This window comes from Desmodus rotundus, chromosome 11, assembly GCF_022682495.2.
Source record: "Desmodus rotundus isolate HL8 chromosome 11, HLdesRot8A.1, whole genome shotgun sequence".
NCBI lineage: Eukaryota > Metazoa > Chordata > Mammalia > Chiroptera > Phyllostomidae > Desmodus > Desmodus rotundus.
The window spans coordinates 99,993,840-100,021,539 of NC_071397.1; the positions used below are offsets into that span (position 1 = coordinate 99,993,840).

Sequence of the window (27,700 nt, forward strand, 5' to 3'; positions counted from 1 at the left end):
TCAGCTAATTCACAGCCACATGTCCCAAAAGTTTGGAAACTAATGGTCAACACAACTGAACGAAGAAATAGATATGCGTTTCAAGGTTGTACTTTTCATATCAGGACGCCGTAAACACAATGTTATGGATAAGGAGATTGGCGTCGGATTTTCCACCAAAAATATTATGTAGCGTTTAACAGACATTCATTCTGAGATTTTTTCCATGGTTGCAGTCCAATAGAATGTTAGGATTATTATAAATCTCTACATGCCAGCAGGGATGTTCTTGCCTCTCCCACCTTATTATGTATAAGCAAACCAAGCTTCAGGCGGCAGCGGCCCAAGGGCTCCCTCTAGACGGAGCAGGATCCCGGGTCATAAGCTCCCTTGGGGAGAAGTTGTTTTCTCCCTTCCAGCCCATCATCACTGCCCTACATCCCACGAAGTGTATGGGCACGCACTTCTTCTATGCTTGTGATGAGCCATGGCCTGGCAGAGGGAGCCCTGAATTAGGGACTGGAAGGTGTGAGTGGCTGCTAGAAAATTGCTCGTTAATGTTCTAAGTGCATTTACCGGATGAATCCCATCTTATTTTAGACATTTTTAAACTGGGAACAAAACAGTACTGTAACATAGATGACATCATGTAATTGCTCTCTGCAGTCTCTGGGTGGGGTTTGAGTTCCAGGTGTGTAGAGCCCTGTCCCTCCTGAGGGTGTCCTGACGTCCAAGGGTAAGTCCCTGCTCTTCCTGCTGCCTCCAAACTGTGCCCCTCGGGGTCCTGTTACAGCTGGTGCCACTGCCCCCTACCCACTGAGACAAGCCAGAATCCGACCACCGCCCTCTCTCACTCCAGCAAATTTAACACCATGTTCTATTTTTTTATTTTCCTAAGTACGTGTGCATTTCCGTCAGCCTAGACCAAGCACTGCCACCACATCACAAAGCACAGTGCAGCCGCATCTAACTCCCCTCCCTCGGCGATCGTCAGCAGCAGCCAAAACATGAAGTGAATCGTGTCACTTTTCTAAGGAGAACCTTCCTTAACCTTCTGTCTCACCCTTAGGGTAAAGGTCTCTACCCTTTCTGTGGCCCATACCACCTGACATCACCTGACTCCTTGCTTCTCCCTCTTGGCCTCAAACACCCCCTCCAGGTATCCTCTGGCCTTGCCTCAGTTTCTGAACAGTCAGCTGCCCTTCACCCCAGGGCCTTTGCTCAGGCTGTCCTCTTCACCTGTAATCATTGAACCTCCTACTTTCCTCTCTTCTTCCCACTCAGGCTTCCCCTGCAGCGCCCCCACTCAGGAGCTCCCCTGACCTGCAGCCCAGGCCAGGTCTCCACTCTGCGTCCCCAGAGCTCAGGAGAAATCACCGTGCATGTAGCACCCCTCTTTTCGGGAGCCCCGCGAGGTCAGGGACTGGGTCTTCAGTCAGCCAGGGCACCCTCGGTTCCCAGCCCAGTCCTGCCATCCACCTGGAGGCAGGGTCCACCATCTCCAGGGTCATCTCGCTGCACATCCTGGTGGGAGGGGCCAGTGGAGCTGCTGGGCAGCAGCCCCGCCCACAGAGCTAAAGCAGAAGTCAAGGCCAAGGGGAAGGAGGCCTCCACTGCGATGGGCGAGGAGGAACGGCACCAACGTGTGTAGAGGCATGGGGCAGACTGTGCCTGTCCCAAAACGGAGCCGGCAGCCTATTGCTGAGACACGGGGGCCATGTAGAATTAGGAAGTATGCACTGAGCTGCAGTGTATTTGCCAGAGACAGGTGACCGCGTTGCCCACAGTAGGGCTCCTGGGCGTGTGTCGGTTTGATGTCATTGCCAAGTACAGAGGACTGTAGCCCTTCACCCAGGCATCTGGGAGGTGCCCGACTCAGCACCCGTCCCATCGTGACACATGACGCCACTTGTGTTGGTTCCCCTCCAGAAATGCGGGGAGGGGCTGTATCCTGTGGCTCCGTCATGTACATCGCTGCTCAGGGCATCCTTCCGTCTATAAAATCAGGCATATTTCGTACAGGATCCATCTCCGTGGAAGGGGTGGGCGGGGGCAAGTGGAACATTGCATCAGAAGAACTGTTTGCTGACAATTGACACTAGTTTATAGGCTGTGCCTTTGGCGTGGATGGGAGTGCATTCCTCAGGGGTGTATAAAACCTTCCAGAGCGAACAGCGAGCTCATATCTGTCACAGTTGGTATGGACGATAAAACGGACGTGAATTGTCCATAAATACTTATTGTCAGGAAATACCGGCCTGTATTGCTGTTTTTAGGAAAATAATGAATATTTTATTATTGATACATAAAACAGGACATTTATGTTTACTACACATGATTATATAGTTATAAACTGATGTTCTCTAAAATAGTGGAGAAGCCGAAATGAAGACAAAAGTTTGGGTTCTGAAGCTGGTTTTACAAAAACATTTTTGAAAGACCGTGCTACTTAATGTGAGCCCCCTTTAGGTATGGAACACTTTAACTTCATCAAGAGCTGGTGATGGAATTTTAAAATCAGAATACAGATATAATTTCTGCCATAGGAAATGAATGGCTGTCAAAGACCATCTCCTGTAAAAACAGGACGTTCATGATAAACTCAACAACCCTAAGTTCTTCATGGGTCCTTGGTCACCTGCCATTAAACATGGTCCTTATTGAGTTCCACATTGTCCCTCCTTTTTGTGAGAAAAATATTTTACACAATGGATGACTTATATAAACCTGTAACAAATATTATAGATAAATGTATACAGGCCATATAAATATATAAATATTACAGGGGTGGACAAAAACAGATTTAGTTGTTCACATGGAAAATAGCACAATGAGTAATGAGTAATAATCCCAGAGTACACTCTGTTTTGCTTACTCGCAATGGAAGGCCTACTTTTGCACACTCATATGTGTGCATGTGCATATACCTTTGTGTATGCATCACCTTAAAGAATGTCTGGCCCTGTGTCTCTTTCCAAAGAGCAGGGGAACGAGAGGAGCCCACCTAACCCTGCACTAGTCCCGCGAGGAAGTCGCTCCGGCCCACATGACCGTCGTGGACCGGCAGAGTTAACTGACGTCCTCACCAAGCTCCGTACAGGTGGCCCTCTGCTCTCCACCTTGATCCCATTGCCTCATCTTCCTTCGACAGCTCACACCCGCAAATAGTCGTCAGGCCTCGCTCTGCCAAAGCCAAACCCACCGAATTCACACACATGGAGCAACCGCCGAGTGCCTGTGTCAGTGGGGTTGTGTTATTGTCACACCCTACATTGTAGGACAGAATGGTCTGAGGGACCAAAGTTTGTACCGGCATTCGGGTCTCAAAGCTGTCACTCTGTCTTTCTTTGGCACATGGAGACATGGTGGGCTAGTCCCAGACTCAGCCAATGGGGAGGAGCTTGCGGGGTGGGCGTGGGGGACGCCTGAGAGCCCAGGACCTGTCCCCAGCCAGCCTCTGGCTCATGCTGTGCCGACTTGGGCCAATGGCTCCGTTAGTCTAACCCTCAGCCACCTGAAGTTTAAACAAGTATACTAGTGATAACACCTGCCTCACAGGTTTGCCACAGAGATTAGGTGAAATAATGTATTTAAGCACAGGTGAGCACCTGACAGTAGAAACACTCAGCAAATATTGGTATTGTTAGGATTATCCTCTCATGGCCCAAAGGAAGTGCACTTGACAAGGTGCCTTTCACACAATAGTCACTTATAAATAAAATGCTGAATTAAATGAAGTCTGGTCTGCATGAGCTCAACGTGAAGTCCAAGGTCAAGAGGAGGATGGCGTATTGCCAGTGTGGCTGCATTCCTAGGGTCTCCTCTCTGCCTCCGATCTCCCTCTTCTGACCCGTCCTCTCCTTTTTCATCAAGGGTTCCTGAGCAAATGATTCATCTCTCAAATCCTAACCCCGACTTCCTCTCTGGGCTAATATCCCTGGCTTCAGCTGTGGCCGCTTCTCCCCAGGTCTTGGTTCCCAGATTTGTGCCCCACCTCCAGACGACCCTTCTGCGCGCTGACTTGGACCCTGCGTCCCACGGGTCCAACGAGAAGGCGCAGCAGGAGAGCAGCCCTGTCCCGCCCTGCAACAACATTGCTGCACCACGTCCCTCCTTCCGACAAACATTTCTCGAACTCCCACCGCGTTACGGTAGACACCATAGAGGACCCAACGGTGGTTCTCATCTTCAAGGGACTTACCTCATGTAAAGGAGATATCTTTACACTACCTGTAAAAGGGTTACGTGGTGATAAAGGTTATAAGAGAAGTGAACCTCTCATGTAAATGATTGAAGGAATGAAAAATGTCTTCTGCCCCATGTGATCAGGAAGGTCTTCGTGGATAAAAATGACCTTCACAGATTGTTGTAACCAGAGTTGGAAAGGACTTCCAGCATGAAGGGATGGCGTAAGGGAAGAGGAGAAGGTGGGGAGTCCCCCATTCTTGTTTGGGGACAATTGTCACTTGACTGGAGCCTGATGCTCCTGTGGGAGAGGACTGGGAGATAAGGCTTGGCCTTGAGCCTGTTAAAAAGGGCATAATGCCAGGCCAAGGAAGCTCAGCTTTATTTAACAGAACATGGTGAATTCTCGAAGGTTTTCATCCGTAGAGAAATGCGACACGAACTGGACTCTTGGAGGTCTAATGAGGTGGTCGTAGAAGATGAATGTGGGGGGTAGAGAGACAGAAGCAGGAGGAGTTATTGCCCGTAGAGGACAAATTTGGAGACAGATCCTAAGGGGCTACATGTGGTGGTGGCAACAGGGAGGAATGGGGTGATCAGTCCCAACTACTCACAGGGTGTAGAGTGTAGGACGGACCCGCGTCACTCTTCTTAACATTGTTACAAGTGGCACGTCGATTATTTTTGATAACGTCATCCAGTGTCTAACATTTTGCACAGAAGAAAAATTTCACTGAAAAAAACATGGTATGTTCAGAGCAAAGAAGTAAAGGTTAGGGAACTCGCATTGGGCTAGTGTTTCTCTTAAACAGTGCGTAACTCGGAGATGCTCCTACTCCCTAATGGGCTGCCTTAATATTCTTTAATAGCATAGAGTTACCTAAACCAGATTAATTCAAAGATCTGTTTCTCCCAATGCCCCCCCCCCAAATATTTCCATCCCTTTTGAGCCCACTTCTATGGGAGGTGGGGCTCACAGAAATGCGACCGTCACACACGTCCTTCCAAGGACCGGCTCAGAGCTGGAAACAGAGACTGCGTGCAAAGTCAGACCCGGTGCTCATATTTATCAGCCGTCTTCCCAGCGGGTCAGTGAAATGTTCCAGTGGTGAGAAAAGGTCTTCTGTGGCTTCCCGTAATGTGAAAGCTTTGACAGCAAGGAGAGTCTCCAGGGAGTCCTATGAACCATGCAGTTCCTTGGAGACTCGGTGACAATAGGTCACGAACAGCCATCGGCCATGAGCTATCCGTTTCAGCTGTGATGGTAGAATGGCAGCGCCTTAGACCTCCCTGCCGGTGATCGCAGGGTCACTCACACACACACGTGCAAGCAGATGCCAGGGCAAGCGGGCGTGTGGGCACTGAAGTTCCCTGTGGGGTTGGGAATGTCGAGGGGCCCAGAGCCAGCACTAGACTCCAATCTGGCAGTCTCACAGGCTTTACAAAGGGCAACCACCCCAGCGCAGCAGAACCGGGCCTCTCGCGCTCGTTGCCAGGTGACTCAGGGCGATGGCCCGACCCAAACCACGCAGGCTTCTCGGACAGACTGCCGTGGAGTTGATGAAACATGGCTCTGGGTAATTTCCATGTTGCCTACATGCATGGTCCATGAGATCAAAACGATGTGTAACTGAAATGCTTATCTTCGGCGTAAGGAATTAGGGCTCTGAGAAGCTGATACGATGTAAGGACAATCCACGCGGGGACCAGAGGAGGCTAACGCGAGTGTTCCAACCTGCTGCACGGACGCGCCTCAGGTCTGGATCCGCAAGGAACCTGGGCTTAAGTGCTGTGAGGTTTACAGAGGAAGGATTAATCACTTTTGGAAGTGAAATAAGAATCTGGAAGACCGTGGTTTTCTCAACGCCAATGAAGATAGAAGAGATAACTCGGAAAAGAAATTAGTGTCGGGCACGCTTTGAGATGTTCCCACAACGTCTAGTATTAGCGTCTTCTAGCACTTTCCTCCTTTCCAGTTCCAAGCCAGATGGATACCTACTCTGATACATCCAATGGCAATTGCAGAATATGACCCAATTATTTCTTTAAGAAGAACAGAAAAAAATTTTTTGGCTAGGAAACAAGATATTTTAATGAAAATGATCTAAAACAAAAAATGCAATTGTAGTAAAATAGATGAGGAAATTGTACTTCTTGTATTAAAATATTTTTCAGAAAACATTAAAAATATATTAACGAGAATTTAATCTCATATAAGAAAGTTAATCTGCTATAATGCTGCTTTATGTTTATATGAAATTGCATTGGTATAAAACAAACTATGTCACCGTAACATCATTTGTGTCCCCTACGGAAATACTTTTATAAAACAGCTTAAAAAGCATATTACAAAGGGAAAAATCTTAGACTTGGTGAGAATGGTACCTTTAAAAAAGCTATTTTCATGCAAAAGCAAGGAAAATTTCTAAACACAAAATTTACCGTTAAAATTGGTCAATAAAATCCACAGTGTCTGTTTGATCTTGGTTTTCCCCAAATGCAAAATGGCAGCTCAGAGAAAAGGGACCCATCAGAGGAAACCTGGAAAGGAAGGACATTTTAAAGCACCACATATAAACCTTTTATTTTACAGTACGTTTCCTGGCAACCTTATCTAGCCTCACATTTGGCTGTTACCAGTCACGGTGATTCGCACTTACACTTTGTACACCATCAATCTCACAGATAACTCCACGGCCGTATGGGTGGAGGACAACAGTTCTCATCTAGTTGAATGATACATCCATTGGTAAAAACTTGTTAACTTTGACACTTTAATTGCATTTTGTTTTCCTATGTGTCCAAACTGAATTTCTTGGTCACAATATCTATAAAGACATTCGGTCATTTTGCATACAGTGGTTAACACTTCATGCTTGGAAGTCAGACCCAACTTCCAGTGTCGCTCGCTCCTCATCTGTAAAACTGTGGGCAATGACATGACCGACTTCACAAGGTTGTTCACAATTAAAATTAATTAAGCTGAATGTATAAAAAATGCTCAACACATCTCGTGCCTAACACACGGTAAGAACTAAACTTTAGATCAGGTCCTGTAAAACTGACACCCACTCGCTCGGAATGTGGAAATCAGCAGTACTCCGTGAGGGTTCTTGAGCAGAACAGTAGAACAAATTAAAACGGGAGTCAATCTAGTTCCGTCGATTGAAGGGGTTTGGGATTGGGGGCAGTATTATTTACCACCCAGCTTTCTGTGTCGGTAACGTTTGGGGGGTCCTCGTTACGTAGCTTTTAGACAGGAGTGATCACTGGTTTCCGGACAGACTCCGTCAGGACTCGAGGAAGGGGTGTAGCGGTGAGTGTGCAGCTGCTGGGTCTTACCTGCTCTGGTCTCTCACGGCCATGGTTGGAAGTGTGTGGCTTTCCAATGCAAGAAAAACAACTCTAAATGCTTCACGCTGATCTCTGTGAAGAGTTGGCTTTTTCTTAATTTATAACATATCTGTAACAGGCTGCGGCTACGTAAAAGAAAGTGAGAAAAAATGAAAGAAATGCCCAGATAATTCAGAATTAAAAGCCACATGCACTGAAATAGCTATACAAATGATTACATTTCCCTTAATTGAAGGGCATGTCAGTTATCAATGTGACCTTGCCATAGCTTGGTGCCAATCAGAAGTGTTTGTTTTGTTTTACTTTTTTAAAGATGTTATTTATTTATTTTTAGAAAGGGGAGGGGAGGGAGAAAGAGAGGGAGAGAAGCATCAGTGTGTGGTTGCCTCTCGTGCGCCCCCTGCTGGGAACATGGCCCGAAACCCAGGCCTGTGCCCTGACTGGGAATCGAACCGGCGACCCTTTGGTTTGCAGTCTGGCACTCAGTCCACTGAGCCACACCAGCCAGGGTTGTTTGTTTTGTTTTAAAATCTGCTGTCAATGTAATACACACCTTTCTTCTCTAAAGCTCTGTTTTGTTAGTTAAGTTGAAATAAGAAAATGTAAAGACTTCTTTATTATTATTATTAATTATTATTATTATTATTACTACTACTACAAACTAAAGAGGGCAGGCAAGTTCATCATCTGACTTCAAAACAAAACGGACACAATCGTGATTATTTGTGCCTCGGGCGCTATCAGTACGCCCACTGAAGCCCGGATCCAGCGAGGAGGTCACCGCTAAGGTCTTTGGCAGGGTGTCGCCAGGAGGCTCCGGTTGCAGCTGTCTGCACGGTCCCTGGCCTGGAGATAAATAGCAGACTTGAGTCTCCACTGCTACTTGTCTTTTAACCTTTAGTGAGAGCAAGTGCTCGGCCTTAGCTCCGTCAGCATCCTCCACGTTCATCTTCCAGGACCTGTCTTAGCCACCTGCCACCCCGCCTAAGCTTGGGCTGGCTGGGTGCGAGAGGCCCGAGCCACTTTCATTCCTGGGGAGGGGGGCTCCCCGTATATTTAAAAATCTAGAAATGCCAACGCAAGGTTAAGTCAATTACAGTATGTCAAGAATGTTTACATTTAACAAATTAACACTTTTCTCACACAAACCAAAATAATGATTTGGTATGTGGCCTCACTTATAAACAATCCAATTTGAGGGAAACCCCAAAGGCTTGATTTAAGGCCCTCTGTAACCTGAAGGCTGGAGCCACCAACGCTGGAGGTCCTGTCCAGGACTGGCTGGCAGGTGACTGAGTGCGGTCCCCCCCAGCCTGATGCCTGGTGTCGGGCGGGCAGTCTCCAGGAAAGGAGGTCCGGAAGGCTGTTCAGAAATCTAATCACTGTAAATGATCTTCCTTCTGGAGGTGGTAATTAAATGACTCAAAGTAACTTATTGATTACGGATTTCCTCTGCATTTCTTAACACAATCCCTGAGATTCTCTCAGTTCCCGGGGTACAGCACATTGAGAAGTTACAGCGACTCTGCAGGCTGCTCTCTGGCTGAAATGGCGCTTCCTGAGTGGATCAGAGAGAAGCCAGGGCTGGCGTGTATGACCCGCTAGAGACCCGCCTGCTCCCTCACTTCCCAGGGTGTCGTGGGACTTCATTTAAAAATGACCCAATAGACAAATAGGCTACAGATAAGAACAAATTGTTCTCACAGTGGGAAGGGCACAGCAAAAAAAAGTAATAAATAATAAAGAAGATTGAAAAATGTTACTCCTTCTAAGTAACTAAATAATGCTGACTAAAATAACCTTGAAGTAGCATTTTACCTGTCCTGAATTAGTAAACAAAATTTTAATTATAACACCCCATGCTGTGATAAAACAAGTAAGCTCACATGTTGCTGGTAACATTAAGAATTTGCATAACCTTTCTGAAAATCAATATGGCAATACGTGTATCAGTAACTGCGGAATGTTTGTATTCTTGGAAGCCGTAAGCTCACTTGAGAGAATTGCTTCAAGGAAGTAAGAGAACTAAAGAAAGACCCTACGCACCAAAACGTCCATTGCACCTGAAAATCTGGGAGTGGGCATCACGCCCCCACCTGGAGGGGCTGGCTGAGCAACCTGGTACCTTCAGCTCCACCGCCGTTAAGCAGCTGTTAAAAATCACCGTTCCATGTCGTGTGTATCCTTGTTGGAAAGAGGAACACGATGACTTGGTGGAGTCGTGCCCTCTGATGCCACCCTGTGCCAACCTCAAGGCCATTCTGTGCCTTTGCTATCTGCCCCGCATCCCTCTGGGGCTGCCTGCGGCTCCTTCCCAGCACTCAGGTGTCAGCTGACCCGATTTCTCAGGAGACCTTCTTGATGTCCCAGCCGGGGGAGTCCCTCCAGCACCGCTCCGCCACAGCTCCCGTTTGCGTGCCTCGGTGGAACTGCTCACTCTGAATGCTGTTCTGCATTGGTCTCCCTGTGTAGTACGGCCCTTCCTCCAGCCTGCGGGCCCCTCGTGTGCCACACCGTCCCCGTGCACCACACCGTCCCCGGGTACCACGCTGTCCCCATGCACCATGCTGTCCTCCACTCCACCGCAGCTTCCAGAACACCGCGCACACGTGACCTTGAAATCACAGAGACTGAACAACTACATCTGAGTTCACATGGGAACCTGGTTCCCGATTTCCTCTGTGGATTTGCTGCCTCGTCCCTCGTGGCCTTGCATGGGGAAGCCAGTTTGCAAACATCCTGAAGACTTGGGCTCCGTGTTCTGGGTGAACCCAGGTGATAAGAAACTCTCTCTCCCATGTGACCTGAAGATAAAGGAGCTCAGGTCTTGCTCCTTTCTGAGACTGGAGAGTCTACAGCTGAATGTAATTTCAACTCCTGAACAGTTAAGGAGTAGTTACATTTATACAGTCCTAAAATTGTTTCGGCCCTTTGAAGGCCACTGCGAGGCTAATGTGGCCCCCGGTGAAAATGAAGTTTGACACCCCTGCTGGAGAGTGAACCCATCTCATTCGACAAGAAAGCAAAAAGCGTACTCCATGGCATGCCGGGGGCTGCGCTTCTCGCCCCATCCCCGGAGGAGTGTGAAGTCGTGGGAAGAATCTGGAACATCCTAGTGGCTGCGGAGGCCACAACTGCCAACCTTTACCAGCAGCGTATCACATTCATAAAGACGTAGCACGCATTCTCTTATTTTATCCTTGTACCTGTCCTTGGAGGTGGGTACTATGACACCTCTTTCCATCAGAGACTCAGTTTCCATCAGAGGGGCCCAGAGGGCTGCAGGCAAAGCTGTCGGCACCCCACATTAGCCCCTCCACAGGCCTCGGCCCCTTGGGGGTACAAGTGTTTTATTTCCACGCAGCCTTGGTCTGGACTCACCTCCTCAAAATCCTGATTCAGAGGAAAGCAATTGTGTGCACTAAACGGAGGGATTTTAAGAGATAAAAACATAACTCAGGCCAATAAACAGCCTTTATTCCAAAGTATCAAAAGTCAGCGTATTTCCCCTATCAGCATTTCCGACAAGCCTTAGTTCAGTCCTCGTGCAAACCCGACTTTGCTGCTGTGGCAAATGACACCGCCACGTCTTCATCTTCTGTCCACAGCTCAGACACCTCCCTCTCTGTCTGTCGCCCCCGCCCCCCGACCAGGTGGTCAAAACTTCGACTGGACTTTAGCAAAGCCCTGAACATTTATAAAAATGTTCGTAGGCAAGGTCGAGTGTTTCCAGATTGTGCTCTGCTTTACTAGGCTCGGTGGCAGAGTGGCTGTCCCCTGCCATACCTGACCCACCCGTGTGGAAGCCGATAAAAGTGACAGCCAGGACTTTGGGACATACCGCAGGGTTATTTTAAACCCAGACACTTGTCAAAGGCTTGAAGGCCTTAACTCCGTCACTTTTGTACACCTTTGATTTGGTCATTAAATACAGTATTTTTTGCATTTACTAAACTCATTTGATGAAAGAGATCCCCACGCTGTAAAATTTCCAGCTAATCGTTTGGAAATCTATTCAAATTTCGCACCTACTAATTCATTTTAGAGTTTTCAAAGGGTGGACAGTGTAGGCAAGCTGAGGTATGTCCTGACTGGAATAGGGGACAATACGGCCTTCGGAAGCTGTGCTGTGCCCTCTGCCTGGAAGCGCCTGAGCGAGCCGATCAACCTACTCTCTGCAACAGAGCAAGTCGCACCTCTAGGCCACGTAGGCCTTCACTCTGTGGCCCCCGGCCCCCCGCTCAGGACAGCAGTCTGCGGCGCTTCGGCCACCCTCAGCTGGCGTGGCCTTTGCCGGGGTGGGCCCGCGCACGGCATCCGTGAAAGTCCTCCCAGAGGCGGCGTGCCAGGTGCGCTTCCCCACGGTTTGCTGTGTTTGCGGGCGACGTTGGTTAGACATCTGACACTTCTTTCTTCGCTGCTGTGCCTTAATCACACACAAAGAAAGAAAACCAGAGCTGAAGATGGGCCGTATCGTTAACACGGCCTGCACGTGGGAAACGGCGGCGCCACCAGCTGCCATTCTGGCTCATTCGGAGACGTTCTCGTCAGCGGTCCAAAGCAGTAAAATCATTTCCGATAGGCTCGCCTCACTCCTGGAAGCAGTGATCGATATTTCCTTTCCAGCTGAAATCATTCTTTGGCTATTCCTCGAGTTGGCCGAAAAGTACCTGTAGCTGTGAAAGAAATTCTATCAAAAAAAAAGTTAGATGGTAAATGAAAACACTGTAGTAAGTCCAGCATTTTCTTATTTTACAGCAAAGGCTGCTAACACAGTGGAAGGGATAATCTGATTTTTCGTTTTGGAAAAAGAAAGTTTTTTCCCTCAAATTTGAGGGTGACACAGGTAAACCCCACTTTGTCCAAGGGGGACTTTGGAAACAAGATGAGGCCCCCTGACCACAGGGACATGTGCTTGACCTCACCTCATCAAACCTTTTCAAAGTCACATACACACTGCTTCTGTGGGTGAGAACGCACAAGCCTGTAACTAGTGAATGAAGAGTAAGAATGAGGCTACTTGTAGTTACCACATTCAACATACAATGTATTTAGAACTGAATGTGCTTATATATTTTCCAGAAAATGCACAAAGTAGTAATTTGTTCATTGGTTTATCCCTTTTACAGTCATTTAGTTTGATGCCAGTGAATGAGGTTTATGTGTAGTGTGAATCCATCCTCCAAATGTTGGTAAAATGTAGGAAAAACTAAGTAAACAGAAAACACCCCCTGAAGTCTAGTGACATGTAGACAAGGAATTCAAAGGAAGAAAGAGGATTATGGAGTCAACCTCAGAGAGGAAGTGAATCCAAAGTCAGCCTTGAAGAAAGGTAAGCTTGGACCTACCGAAGAGGACCTGTGAAGACCTGAATAAAGGTTGCCCATGTCCGGGTTTGTGAGGAACGCAGTCGGAGCAGAGCAGGGTCTTGCTGGCGAGGTGCAAACTGCGAGATCGGCCTGGGAAGGGAGAGCCGGGGACAGAGGGCCCAGGTGAAGGAGAATTGGCATTCGGTCCCTCGCTCATCATGGAGACATCAGTTATTCATCAGCAGGGAACGTGCTCAGGGAAACTAACGTGCAGGTGAACAGGAAGAGGAGGCCCCAGGGCAGAAAGGCCCCATAGGCGGTTAGCTGCCCCCAGAGTGGGCTGGAGGAGCGGCCTGGAGGGGCTTCATTAAACAGCCCACTGCGCCCCACACGGCAGCCTCCTGAACAAAGGCAAGGCCTGAGCTTCGGAGCCCAGTCGAAGGCCCACCCAGCATGAGGTAGATTCCCTCAGTACCATCAGGACTCAAAGGCACGGTTTCCTGAAGGGATGTGGAGACCCACCAGTCTTCGTCGAGGAGGGGCAGCTTGGACTTGGATTCATAAACTTCCCCCACATCTGTGGCTTGAATTTGGTGTTTTTGGGTTTTTTGTTTTGTTTTTTTAAGGACAAAGAAAGACCATTCAGATACCTACAAGGTTTCTACTTTTTACTGTCTCACCATCTTCCTAAAACTAATACCTCGAGGTCTAGAAAGAAGCCATGCATGCCCACAAAGACTGGAGGGGTGGCACGTGGAAAGGCCCCCACACTTCCCCCATATCCCTGGTGTATCGTAGGGCACCATAAACAAGGCCTGGAATCGGTCACCTGGATTTTTGTCTTCCCGCATACATCGCTGCAAAGGACGTCATTATTTCAAGGACTTACAATGAAGTGAAGATAGCTTCATAGTCTGTATGACAAAAGTGAAGTTAGGGTGAACCACTTCACTGGCTGCAGCTACTAGAATCCCTCCCCCACATTTCTCCCCCAGCCCCTCTCTCCTGGTGATGTACCCCTTCACTACGGGGTTCAGGGTCTTCCTCCAGGTACAAAGGCAAAGTTTCTGCCCCCTGGCTCGCTCCCTGGGTGGACACAGGCCCTCCCATCACCCTCCCAGTCACACGCTTGGGCCACATGCTCAGGTGTCTCACCTCTCCACACCTCCACTTGCTCCTCATGCAGGGGAACCAGCAATGCTGTTTAGCTCATAGGGCCAGACTTGGTTTTAAGTGGCATTGGGCTACCAGTGCCGTTGCGATTACTCCGCCCGGAGATAAGCCAGCTGGGAGCAGACGGAGGACGAGAGCTGGACCTAGACCTCTCCACTCCTTCGTAGACCCGGTCTGCCCAGTGAGTCATGCCGGCCCCCACTGCACAAGCGTGAGCTCAGCTTTCATTTAATTTGGGACAATGATATCTGCTGCTATAATTATCCAGTAGCAGGATAAATGGGTGAGCCACCCACTTTCCTCCGTATAACTTCCACTCCAAACGAGCCTTTAACCAGAGAGGAAACTAACGCACCTCCTGGGTGTCTTGACCACATCACTATCAATTGAATATATTTTAAAAATTAACCTGTACATTTGGTTTTTATTCTGAGACATCAAAATCTATATAGACTTATTGAAATAGCAGGATGGAGTAATTTTTGGTAGTGTGTCAACAAATACTTTTTGAGTTTTTGACAATGTTCTCTTTCTTAAATAGGATCAACTATATAAACATTGGTCCTTCTGGGTTTTCTTAGAACTTGCTTTGAAAGCTGAATTTGGTGCTTATGAAATTTGTGACTTTGAAGAATTATGCAGTTGCTCTATGATCTTTTCCGTTGAAATACACATCTATTGAATAGCCATCATTTCCAAAGTGTGTTTCAAAGTTATGATATTATAAAATGGGATGTTAGGATAAGTAACAGCCAGAAATCACCCCAAATTCAGTCCCTTCTTTGTACAGGGGAGGTGACTGAGATTCAGAGAAATTAAGTAACCTGGCCACAGTTAAACTCCTTGTAAGCTGCAGCTACTAAGTTATGGAAATATCATATTATAAGTTATTTACCTTGAAGTCCGATTTTCCCCCACTATGCCACTATACTCCAATGTTTCATTTCGTAGAGAAACAAATCTACTTTGCAGCTGGACAATGGCCACTGTGGAGGAATTTTCACTGCTTATCTAATGGAAAATGTAAATATTTCACTGAGAATTAGGCCAAGATCTATGATGTCTCTAAGTTCACAAGTGATTGGGGTCCCCATTCAGAAGACCAGCCCTTCCTCGAGCTCTCACACCGGGGAGGCTCAGTCACCCCACTCCTGCGTCAAAAGGAGAGGAAGAGAGAGACACCCAGCTGGGAATCAAGGCCTTGCTTCAAAGCTTTTATCTTCAGAGGAAAGAAAGTGTGTGAATTCCGTTAATGTCAACAAGATCTGAAAAGAGCTGGAGTGCTGAAGCCGGTGGGCCCCCCTGGCATGCCGGCCAGAGGCCCTGGTTGCAGCTTCTGGTTGCAAGCCCATCATGACTTTGAGTCACACCTCCCCGCCATGAGTCAAGACTTTGGAACTAGCCGTTGTAAGTCATCCTTAAAGGTATGTTGAAAACCATCACTTTACAAGAGGATATGAAGTCACCCAGGGGAGGGTTGGCTAAGCTTAGACCAAACACAGAAACACCCGGAATTCTGAAGGGGATGACACACGATATGGTTAAGGAAAGAAAAAAAAAAAATCAGTCCCCTCAGAGCAAAGCTAAAAAAAGAAAGTGAAAGAAGCATTTGTTTAGGATTCTACAGGGAACAACCTCAGAACGTCTCCCCAAAAGGCTCCTTCTCTAACTCAGCGCAGAAAAGTGAATTCGGTCCTTGATTTTCTTCCCATCTGCCCTTCTGTTGCTTCGTCTCCAGAAAGGACCAGACGAAAATTCACAATGGTTTCCACTGTAATTTTCCAAACTTTGTGGGAGAAAGCCTTTTTATTCCAAAACAGATAACACTATTTCTCTGAAGTAAATTGAGTTCAGGCTAACTCCAAATAAACAGACACTTCTGGCAAAACAAATGTTGACAATTTAATCTAGGTCTTGAATTGAAAATTTCTTGAAAGAACAAATATATCTGTGTCTCTCTTTCCTCTCGCTCTGTATTCTGATTAAAAAGGGAAAAAGCTCAAAAGCAACCATTTCTAAACTCATAAGTATTACGAGTTATCTTTTTAATGACAGTTTTTAAGTGAGTCACCTTTCTAATACATCTCTTTTGGAAATGTTTGTTTCTTCTGCTACAACTGACTCCTCTGCTTAACTAGCAGTAAGTGCAGACAGGGAATTACTATTTGGCTCCTCTCCGTCCTGCAGCTGCTAAACCCACTAAGCCCACAGGGGGAATTTGCTCAGTCAGCCAGCAGAAAGTCTGTGGCGGTTTAATGGCATCAAGAAACACTGGATAATAACATTCACAGTAGGTTCCGCCTGCACATTCCTGCCGAGACCTGAACCCCAGCCCCCAGGGCTCACTCTCTCTCCCCAGGGCGAGGGCACCAGGGAGCCCCATCTGGCCAGAATGCAGCTTCGGCTGTGGCTGACGTCGTCAAAGGTTACAGGTCTCGACAGGTAAACCTCCAGCTGGTCTGTCGAGTTCTTGAAGTTGTTTAACTCAGCATTGGAAGAAACCAAAGATGCCTCCTCAGATCCAGAAACGATTTGGTTTCTTCTGTTGGCATTTTAAACGATCCCACCCGGGGCTGGTTCGCAGGGACTGTCCAGCCCCAGCAGGCACGCCCGCACCGTGGGACCAGAGTCTCATTGCATTCCAAGCTGGTCACCAGCCATTTGTCACCTGGGGAAATGGGGTGACAGTGCGGTCTCTGCCAGCTGCTTTGTATCAATGGACGATCTCGTCCTGAGAAAAGCTTCCAGGTGGATGTGGCCTGGGTTCACGTTCAAATACTGTGTGTGCAAAGTGGCCACATTTGACAACCCTTCAGAAAAACAGCGATAGAGCCGGGAAGGGTGTGGCCAAGCCATGAGGCCTCAGCAGCAACTGAGGTCAAAGCCTTGGTTTTATGGCTGTGATTCAGCCTTGGGTCTGCCTGGCTCCCTGCCGCAGCCGCCGCAGGTGGCAGGGACTGTTGGTATTTACAAATTTCCAGTTGTTTAACGTGCTGTTGCAAAGTGAAGAGGTGACAGGGACCATTGGTGTGGAGCATGGTGAGGATGCTTGGAGCCCCCGAAAGTTAGTATTTAGTGTGGGGAGCACCGGCACTGACCATTCACAGTCATCCCTTCTCCTCCCCGATTCGCTCGGGCAGTTTTATCACTGAGCTTCCCAAGCCAGTATTTTCCTTTTGTTTTTGTTTTTAATCCCCATTGAGGGTATGCTTTTCCATTTTAGAGAGAGAAGTAGGGGGGCAGAGAGAGAGAGAGACATCAGTGTGAAAAAGAAACATCGGTCGCTTGCTTGCCCCCCATATGCCCTGACCCAGGACTGACCTATAACCGTGCAGGGGGTGACGTGCCAATGGCCTGAGCCGCCCGGCCAGGGCCAAGCTAGTGTTTCCGTTGAGAACGTTTGGTCCAATGGCTTCTAACAGCGCCCAAGCAGTGAGCCGTGACAGGCGGACAGGTGGAGGAGTGCTGGGCACATCCCTCCGGTGGACGCCTTCCTGCTGTCCACCCCGGGCTGCAAGGCCGTGCTCCTGGGAAAAGCACAAAACCCACGGAAGCCCTTCTTTCCCCAGAATCACACATGTTGACTTTCTCAGAGCCAGCAAGGATAGGTAGCGTTCACAAATTATTTCATCTGTTGGAGCCAAATGACTAATAAACCCCAGGTATGTTGAACAAGCAACCTGACGTCAGCATTTGTGTGTTTCTGTGTCCGATACGCTAAGTGATGCTTTCAGGTCCGAATTCCTCCTTCCTGTGTTACCGTTCTCCTAAGCACGGCTCTGTGGGCAGCGTCTCTGAGTCTGCCGTAAGATCAGACCAATCCCAACCTGCACTGCGCTCTCCCGGGGTCCCACGTGCCCCCCCACCCTGGGCCCCCGCACATTTCCCTGCTCTTCATGTCTCCAAAGGAAGAGGACCCGGGTGTCCGACAGAACACACACACACACAAGTGTTGTCTCGGGACACAGTTCTGGAGGCGACTGCAGCAGCGAGGGGCCGCCTCTTGCCAGAGCTCTGTGAGCTCAGGGTGCCTGCACCGTCTTTTTTCCATGGTGGCGCAAGTGACCGACCGCTGTGCCCTCCAGGGATGGTGGCCAGTGATGCTTCTCCAGCTGGATGAGAGCCTTCCCCCTGTTGCATCACTACCCTGCCTCGTCCGCAGCGAGAACACTGTGTCCCAGTGCCACCCAGCACTCAGGTGGGAAGGCCTTGTCCTGGCCACCAAAATGCTCCCTTTTTCCTGTTTTCCTTTTTCCTATACTAGTAACAACTTTTAAAAAAGGAAAAGAATAAAAGCTTCTACACCATCTAGAAACTGCAAAAGTGCTCAGAGGTAATATGTCATCAAAACGCTACATGATCTATATGCGTGGCTGGCCCAGGCCGGCCACTTAGCAGACACCCGAGTGCCGTGCAGAGCCTGCCTCTGAGGCAGCCCTTGGGGACAAGGTGTGATGGCAGCCACTTCCCAGTCCCGTGCAGAGTTTCCGCCCAGGAGGACGCCACTGCCGAACCCCAGAGGGGGCTGTGGACACGTCCCAACATGTCCCACTTTGGACCAAAATGGCATCTAGAAAGAGACAGCCTCCAGGTGAGGGCAGTCCGGGAGGGTTAGGTAGAAAAAGAGCACACGCATGTTAAAGGCATTGCCTGCATAATCAGGAACCGTTTCAGCACTCAGAACAACAAAAAGTGCACTTGGAACAGTTCCTAGCCAGGAAGAGCATTCAGTCAGTAGTCGCACACCTCCTGCGTGCAAGGGTCGGCGAAACCCCTTCTGCGCCACGCGTTCTCCCTGCAAACCTCTGTTACAGCCCTGTTCGTTCGGTTGTAAATAAAACATAGTGTTTTCAACATCACTGTGTCTTCTCAGCCATTGGACGTAAAACAGACTTCCAGCCTTCTAAACTGAAAGGTCACCTCCCTAATCAGAATTGACAATTGTAAATAACTGTTTTTAAGCCCGTATTCTCTCCCAGCGTATTCCCAACAGCGCCACGTGTATTTCAAATGGCAAGCTCACGTGAGTCCCCTCAAGTTCAGATTCTCAGACACGGGCCCTGTTGCAGTCGTCCACCCGGCCCACCCGTCTGCCTCTCCACGCAGTTTGCCACTGAGTCTTTCTGTCACTGGGACAGCAACCACTGGAAGGAATGCGTTCCTTCTCTGGGGGGTTTTGTTTCCCCTGCCCGAGTGATACATATTCTGCAACCACAGAATATTTCAACTCCAACTCACTTTTTGAATAAGCAACTTCTATTCTGTTCTGTTCTTTTTATCAGTTGGGTTTATACACTGTTGAGAGACAAAAAAGCTACATAGTTTGTTCACTCCTACAGTGACATATTTTTTTAAAAAGTAAGAATAGGTTATTATTGAAATAGAGCGCTCCTTGTCACTGCGGCGTTCTGGGAGGCGGTGGAAAACAGGGTGGGCTAAGCTTCCCTTTGTGTGCACTTTCCAGCCGCTCTGCCTCCATCAGGAAAATATGTCTGTCCCATGCCCTACTCAGTTCTTGACCTTTTGACTAACACGCCAACAAAAGGCACCATTTATTAGTGATTAATCCATATATCTTTGTCCATCAGGAGCTGGTTCAAGCCCGTCACAGCTCAGCACCACCTCTGGTTGCATTCCCCGGGGCCCTGGGCTTGGCTGTCCGAGGCCCACGTGGGTCATGCCTCCTTCCCCTAAGACCACCTCTGGGGAGTGTCACCTGGGGTGGGGGGAGCTCATGGAGATCAGCTCCCCCGACCAGAATCCTGGGAAGCTAAAGTTGTTTCTAACAGACACGTCCTCCAAGGTCAGTCTCCCTTGTCACACATGATGTCCGTCCCTGTCCCTCCCGCCCCTTCTTCTGACGCCTTGGTTGCTTTTGTCCTGCCCTCTTTTGGTCTCTCTTCCTCAACACATTTTCTTTCCACACACACCCAGAAGCCTTCCTCTCTCTTAATTCCACCCAAAGACCGCCCACTGGAAAGTTCCCACACCTGGACAGTGGTACCACGCCACCCTCCCGCAGGGCAGGGACTCTCGACGCTTTTGTCTTTAAAAAGCTTATCTTTGGCTCAAAAACAGTTGGGCACGAACCCTTTCGATCAAGCATTTCCTCTTTCGTTTGTTCTATGTAGCTGTCCTATGTGAGTGTTTTAGGTCGCCAACCACTCTGTAAGTCAAGCTGTAATTCCCATCCAGCTTTGCAGGGACAGCAGAAAGGCGTCCACCCCGAGGGAGAAAGGCCCACCCGATTCCAGCGGGCCTCTGCGAACCATGTGAAGCTCACTGGTTATGACGATGGGTAGGCACCGTGTCGGTACAACTCTTCATCTCTTTCTCTCCCTGCAAAGTGGTAACAAGTCCGCCTGCCTTCCCCCCACCCAGAGAAACTTTTCAGGAGACCCATGCATTTCCCCTCTGTCATAGAAAACAGTGGTCTTTCTTTAATAAGTTTCTGCAAAAAATCAAGCAAAAGAACTGCTCGTCTGTGCTATGTAGGATTGTAGTTGTTACCTTTATTTCCAGCCTGAACTATTACTCAATCTCCTTTAAAATGTCCAAAGTAAAAGAAAAAAACCTAGGGACCTGAAATCCCATAGTTTTCCTCCGTTTATTTTCACATCCGAGCAAGAGAAGCATTCTGGAGCCGTGTTTGAAATATGAATAAAACAAACGCTTTATTTATCTGGTGGAGCGCACACCCCCAAGGCCACATGCCCCTCGTGGCCTGTCCCCTGAGGGTTCGTCCTCCCCTGCAGGCCCTCACCCTCCTCAGAGATAAGACAGGGTCTGTCAGCAGAGGCACCACGCCAGGTCACTCACTGGGAGGGGAAATGTCGCTGATGTCCTTGGAAGCCTGTGAGGGACGTGCAACACGAATGCCCGTAACGACTGTTACTAAAGGGAGAAACCGCGGCATTTTTATCCTCCGGGTTGAAGCAAAGTTCTCCTGTGTTTGTCCGACGCCTGTGCGCTTGGGTGATTCTTCCAGATGTCCCCCTGGAGTTGGAGACGTCCAACCCAAGTCCCTGGGGCCACTGGAAGCCAGCCCTGGACTCCTGCCCGGCCAGGGCCCGAGGCGGCTGTGGTGGTCACTTCAAGGCCCTATGGGGCGGAGCCTTCTTTGGGTGCTCCAGGTGACCGACCGGGGCTGACCACCTGCCTGGACTTAGAGAGATTCCAAAACCAGTAAACCCTGTGAAACCGTCACTAAAACTGTCCTTGGGACGTTCAGGGACCGATCAGGAGCTGTCACAGAAGCAAAGGCAGGGCCCTCCTACCCTCCCCCCCACCCCCACCCCTGTATCCACAGGGTTGGGACTAACCCCAGAGAACCAGCGCTTGGGTGAATGGCACTCGCTGGAAAAAGCTACAAGTATGTACAAAAGCAACAAAGTCACGGGGATGGGCCAGCCTCTCGTTCCACAGCACATCCATTTAAGTCGCGAGGCCCCCACCCCGATCTGATGCTAGAACACTCCTTCCAGAGGTGCCCTGCTGGGCTTTCGAAGATCTTTTCGAAGACAGCAGCCTCTTCATCAGTGTCAGATCTGGACCGTAGCCACAGAGACCTCACTTTCGTTTAGTTCAAGGGCGTCAAACTCATTTTCACCAGGGGCCACAGCAGCCTCGCAGTTTCCTTCAAAGGGCCGAATGTAACTTTAGGACTGTATACATGTAACTCCTCCTTTACTAACTACTCCAAGCAAGAGCTCGGTGTTGCCGCTGGGTAGAAACAAGGTACCAGGCCGGATAAAACAAGGTGGAGGGCCAGATGTGGCCCACGGGCCTTGTGTCTGCCACCTGTGGTTTGGTCTGTTGTTTCTTTAGTTTAGATGACTTTTCTTCTGCTCCCGTCTGAGACTTTGTGCTTTTGTACATTTGTCACGACACCTAAGGCCCTGCAGGATCGTGTAAAAACCCGCGGCCCCTAACAAGCACGCAGAGGGCACGCCTAGACTGACACGCGGGACTTTCTGGGACAGGGCCGGGCAGTAATGGGCCTCTTTGTGTGTTTGCCTGAACCAGTGAACTCCGGAGACGGCATCGAGTACAGTCAGCAGAAGAGGGAGAACGTGGGGGACCTGATCCAGGAGACGCTGGGGACCCTGGAGCGCTACGGCGGCGAAGACGCCTTCATCAACATCAAGTACATGGTCCCCACCTACGAGTCCTGCTTGCTGAACTGACGGTGGGGGCTGCAGGGTTGGGAGCCCCCTCCGTGGCCCGGCCACCTGTGCATGGTGCTCTCCGCAGTGCATCCTCCGCAGCTCCTCCAGCTGCTGCGGCCGTGGCTCTTGGGCCATCGGAATGCGCACCCCGTCGACAGCAAGGCTTTCCGATACATAAATAGTGTCTGTTTCTTAGATCACAATAGTGTACTGTGCTCGTTTGTTCTGAGAGAAGAACGGGTCCTTTATGCAGCTCGGACAGAATAGGAGGCCGAATTCAGCCGTCAGTTGTATAGACAATAAACTACAATTTTCGTACGCGGCTCAGCGGCGGCTGTGCCGTGTCTGCCTGCCCTGAGGGTGATGTCAGAGACCGTGAGGGAAGAGGCGATGCCGGCTGCTGAATAGGTGTTTGTCATGGGGGACAGACCGGCTCAGCAGCACCTCTGGGCAGCTGTGCAGAGCAGTGTGTCTTAGTGTTCGATAAAACCGGTGAATCTGCACCCCAGTTACAGGGGGACACTTCTGCAGCCCACTGGGGAGCTCGGCTGTGGTCGCAATGAACGTTTCCCGCCCGCAGTGCTGTGGGCTTGCGGGAGCTCTCCGGGTTATCGGTGGATGCAGTGGGGTGGGGGAGACCGGGGGAGCGGGGTGCAGGGTTAGGCGCGAAAGGTAACGTGGAGAACACGGTTTTCAGGGGTGCTTGTTTGAAGGCCTGTCCCGCCCGTGATGGCCTGTCACATCAGGACCTGGTGTGCAGATGACAACATGTTATCCAGCAGTTCGTTTAGGGCTTTGAATCGTTTGTGAAAATTACGTATAATCATTTTATCTTAATGGGCACCCCTGGAAACGAGTCCAACTCTTCCCCTGGGCGGTGGTCCTCTCCCTCAGCCTCCTCCCACAAGTTAGATGGGTGCTCACGGCCACTCTCTGTAGGTCTGACGGTGGGAGTTTGGAATTTTATTGAGGCCCAAATAATAAAAAAAATAGACAAAAAAGCATGCACTTTTTCATTCGACGGAGGAAGAACAAAGGCGCCCGGAAAGAGGACGGAATCCGAGGCCCCTGGCCGGGCAGCAGCTGCGCAGGGTGGCGGGGCGATGAGCGCGGGGCCTTTGAAACTCAGCCTGGAACGCTTCGTGGGGACGGGACGCTGGCCCCACAGACCCGAGGAACACCGCAACCACCCAGAGAGGCGTGGCTCACATGGCTCATTCCATAGCAAAGCGCCGTCTCTGCACAGGCGTGAAGAGATGAAATGCCAACACTACACACTGAGCATCCGTTATTGTCACCAATTGTTTCCGACACCAGTTTCCGAGGGCGAACACCACACTCGCAGACTGGCTCATTAGTGGTCTTCCTCGTCGCCCGGCTCCGCAGGGGAAGCCTAGCAGCCTCCACGCAGCTGCCACGTGGTTTCTGTAAGCACTTTCCAGGGTGAACGGAGACGCGGGACTGGGTAAGACAAATCAGCTCGCACGCACAGTATTGCGAGAGGACAGAGCTGGACGCAAACACCAACAGGCTACGGCAGGTTTTCCTCTAAACTGAGACGTTCGGTTGCGCCCGGAAGCTCTTGTCCTGGCGTTGGCGGTGGGTTCAAAGGGACTCCAGTGTCCATGGTACGACTGGGAAGATGGTGGCTCGTGGGCGCGCTTGAAAGTTCCTACTGGAATGTCCCACACGGCTCAGTGAGGACTCAGAGAAGCAGGCCGGCCTCTCGCGCTGGGTCACGCTCCCACAAACTGCCCAGGGCAGGGGTGAGAAGACCACTCCCCCCACACTTAGCCAAGAGCCCTAACGGTGGTTTGGAGTCGAAACTTCCAGGTTCATTTCCCAGCTCTGCTGCTCGTTGGCTCTGCTGCCTCGGGCAAGCTATTTCACCTCTGTGAGCCTCCCGAGGTGACACGGCCTGCAGGAATGCCGTGCGGGCCACAGGGGAGCTGTGTGAGCACCGGGCGCAGTCCCGCACACCCTGGCCTTCCGTTTCAGAGAGCAACAACTCGTCAGCATCGAGTCCTTCCCACCCCGGCAATCTCCAGGCAGCGTGGTGCTTCCTACAAGGCAACGCTGAGGTCGTTGTTAACCGAGAGATGATGGGGCAGGAAACCCAAGTGACTACATAGGCAGGACCACGTTTTCTGGTGACCTTTTAAAGACGCACGTGGCTTCCCTGGTACAGAAGCAGGAGTGGCCTGCTGTGTCTGCCTTCTCCACCCCAGGTTTGTCGTCTTCTCCCAGCTAATGGCTGATCGGAGCAGGAACAGCTCTTCCCCTTGCTGCGATTTTACACCCAAACTCCCTTTCAGAGGGATGGAAGGAAATGCGGTGAGGAAAAGCGGGAACACCCAGCGCCCGAGGGAGGCAGGGTGTTTCTGTCCAGTGTGAGTGGGCTGTGTCTGCTTGAAGCCGCCCTCCACGTGCTTCCCTGGGTGGGACTTGGAGCCTATGACTCAGGAGTTTTGGAGCCCAGGGCAAGTCACTTAAACTCAGGTTCCTTCCCTGTGACAGTCTCTGCTCCCTGGGGTCGCTGCCAGGACCCTGCTACCCATGCAGGGAGGGGCACAGAGCTGGGGCCCAAGAGCAGTGACCGGGCAGAACTGGTGTGGAAGTCTGTTCACCAGCAGCTGTCCTGCGGTCTTGGGCATGTTATGGAGACTCTACAGCTCCAGTCCCTCATCACGCCCTCACTGGGCTCGGGAATGTCTACCTTGGGGGTTTGCTGTGGGCACCCCAGGGCGAATGCATATGAGGAAAGGGCTCAGAGGGAGCCCAGGGGGATGAATGGGAGCATGGGGGGTTGGGGGGAGGCCCTGCAAAAGCAGCCAGCCTGGGGCCTGGAGCAGTGGGGGTTCTCACCTTGTCTGCTAAGGTCCCCAGTGCCTGGCCCCTCTCAGGCGCTGGTCTTGGCTCTGACATGGGACCCGGTAAGAAAGACATCAGGCCTTTCAGAGCCCTACCTGCCCTCGGAAGTCCCCTCAGTGGGCACTCTTGTCGTCTGCTCACTCCCTCCTGTCCCCATCCCACTGGAAGGACAGCACAGAGTTTTCATGGACCAGCGACACCCGAGATACTTCAGGCAGAAGTGTGAAGTTCGAAAACCCTAGGCCACGGTGGCATGCTTGGAGGATGGCAGTTTTTAAACTGAGGATTTCTTAAACAAACAAGGAAATCTTCAAGTCCTTCCGAGGTTTACTTAAACGAGATCCGCGGAGAAGCTCCGGTGTAGGCTGTGGACCTCTCAGAGCACGGTAATTTAGAGACGCTAACCCGAGTAATTTCCGTCCCTTTCCATGCCTGCTGCACCTTTGCTGCTTTGAGCTATTTTGAGATGTTTATCCCCGGCCCTTTGCAAGCAGAGGCTGGGCGCTCAAAGACGGGTTTTGTTGTGAAGCTATGTACCTGGGGAAATCTGATAAGATTTCAAATGGAGTCAGAAAACCTCAAATGCTTTTTAAATAGTTCCCTCCACGATAGGATCCCTTTTTTTAGAAATGTACCAGTTGACCAAAGTTTGCCCAAACGGGGACAATTCCAGATCTAAACTGAAAGGACCAAATTCACACCACACCAAGACAATCTGCACCCACGGTTTGAATGTTTGGGGCCGAAGACTCTAGACTCACACAGCCTGCGGGTGGATCAGCCCTGCTGGGAGCCAGAGGTCGCTCCACAGGGCGCAGGGCACAGTCCCCGGGATCCGCCTTCCCACTCCAGTCCCACGGGGTGGGGGCCCCCAAAACTCACAGAACACCAGAAAGAAGGGCATTCCTAAGCTCAACCAAGCTCATTGCTTTTAAAATAAGATATCGGGGGGTGAATTAAGCTTTCTGGCTGTCCTTTGTGCATTTCTTTGCCCAGATACCAGGTGAAGCCCACCTGTGTTCTGGGAGGGAAAGGCCATTTCGAAAGGGGTGGCGCTACCCCACTCTACTCTGATTGTTTGTGATCCCAATGTTTTAACACAAAAGAGAGCCTAAGCGTCCTCTCTGCCCTGCAGTGGGGAGAAATAGGGTACAAGTGCGCTTGGCCTGGTGAAGAGCACCTTCCTACCAGCAAATACAGGCGGGTGTTGAATCAGATCCCGAAAACATCTCGCATCGCCGTCGTCTCTTTCCCGGTCTTCGTGTGTGAGCGCTCACACGCCGAACAGAAATCCAGAGCACGCGGCGGGCTTGCTTTCTGAGGGGCGCTGACTAGCGACAGCTCACCCTGCAGTGCAAGTGCGGACGAGGACGAGAAGCGGAAAGCAGCGCCTGCAGAACAGGGTCCGCGAGATCGCACGGCGTGGCCTCCACAGTGCGCAAGGAGTCCAGGGTGGTTGCTCACACACCCTTATCCCCTTGCGGTCTCACTGCCGGTGGCACTGGCTCCTTCGCACACGTTATCGGCAGTCGGACAGTGCTCTGTCCCCAGGAAAGCAGGCAGGCAGGCAGCAGAAAATGCTCTTCGCACACAGCTTCGTTCCCATTGCTTTGGGTCAGGGGTCGGTTTTTAGTTTCCCCCGTGGGAATGCATCTAAGCTTTCCTTACCCATTTTTACTTGGATTCCTGATCCATTTTTACTTTGCCAAGTTTCTGTAAGTTTAAATCTGGGAGAAAGGATCTGTTCTCTTCCTGTGCTCGATACGTCTAAAAATTTATTACCTGAGTTACTCTTTTATTTAGAAAGTATTGAGAAATGTCCCCTCGCTGGCCTGAGGAATCTGTAGGAAGCTACGTACCCCCTGCTCGGCAAGTGCGCAGTACACGCGGCGTTTTGCCGGATTAGGACTCTTTCGTTGGAAGGTGTGCCGGGGTCAGGTACTGAGAATCAGCAGCGCTGGCATTAAGAGAAGGAGAAGAGGGAGTGCACTGTATATGCCCTTAGTGACAACCCCTCGGGGGGGCCGGGACGAATTCTATTAAAGGGAGAGCCTTGTGGTGCCAGGGCGCCTGCTCCTCCTCGTCTCCTTCCCTGGCTCCTCTTCCTCACCTCTAAAGTGGCCGTCTCCCCTCCCTTCTCCACCAGTGCCCTAGGTCACCTCCCTTGTCCCACGGCTTCCAGTGACACCCACATACCCCTGCTCCTCAAACTGAACCTCGACTCCCCTGACTCTAAAGGCTTCTCGGTTCCCCCGACTCTCCCATCCCCTCCTCTGCCCCCCGCTGCCCCCGCCTGCCCCAGCGCAATCCCCAGGAATTCACCGTGTGCTCAGGTCAAAAACCCAGAGCCATTCCTGACTCCCTCTCTCAGGCCCCTGTGCAAATCCGTCTGCAAAGCCATCAACACAGATCGCAACTCCTTCCTCCTACTCTTCGCCAGTCACTGCCTTGCCTCACTTCCCCCCTGCCAGGTGGGGTCGGCGGTGGGGCATTGCTCCGTGGCCAGTGGCCCTGCAGACACCCCCCCCTCGGGGTCACTGGGCCCTCCAGCGGCTTCCACCTCCCATCGCTGAGGGCAAATTCCTGTGCCGCACGCGTGTGGCGACCCCTGGTGACCCCTGACCCGCCTCCTGTGCTCTCCCTGCCCCGCAAGGAGGCCGG

The 27,700-nt window shown here is 50.5% G+C and overlaps 1 protein-coding gene and 1 long non-coding RNA gene across 2 annotated transcripts in view; one reads left to right on the plus strand and one right to left on the minus strand.

The window, feature by feature from the left end:
- PACRG (parkin coregulated) overlaps positions 1-24,407 on the plus strand; it is a 381,893-nt gene extending 357,486 nt beyond the window's left edge. Inside the window, exon 5 of the mRNA XM_024552239.3 lies at positions 22,026-24,407. Coding sequence (XP_024408007.1) covers positions 22,026-22,186 — 161 coding nt within the window. The 3' untranslated portion in view covers positions 22,187-24,407. The remainder of the gene's footprint in view (positions 1-22,025) is intronic.
- Positions 11,006-14,168, minus strand: LOC123478872 (uncharacterized). The gene is made up of 3 exons (XR_006654269.2): positions 13,983-14,168; positions 12,867-12,977; positions 11,006-12,194 (listed from the first exon to the last, which is right to left on the minus strand). It is a non-coding gene; the product is annotated as an uncharacterized lncRNA (long non-coding RNA).
- Positions 24,408-27,700: the final 3,293 nt, after the last annotated feature.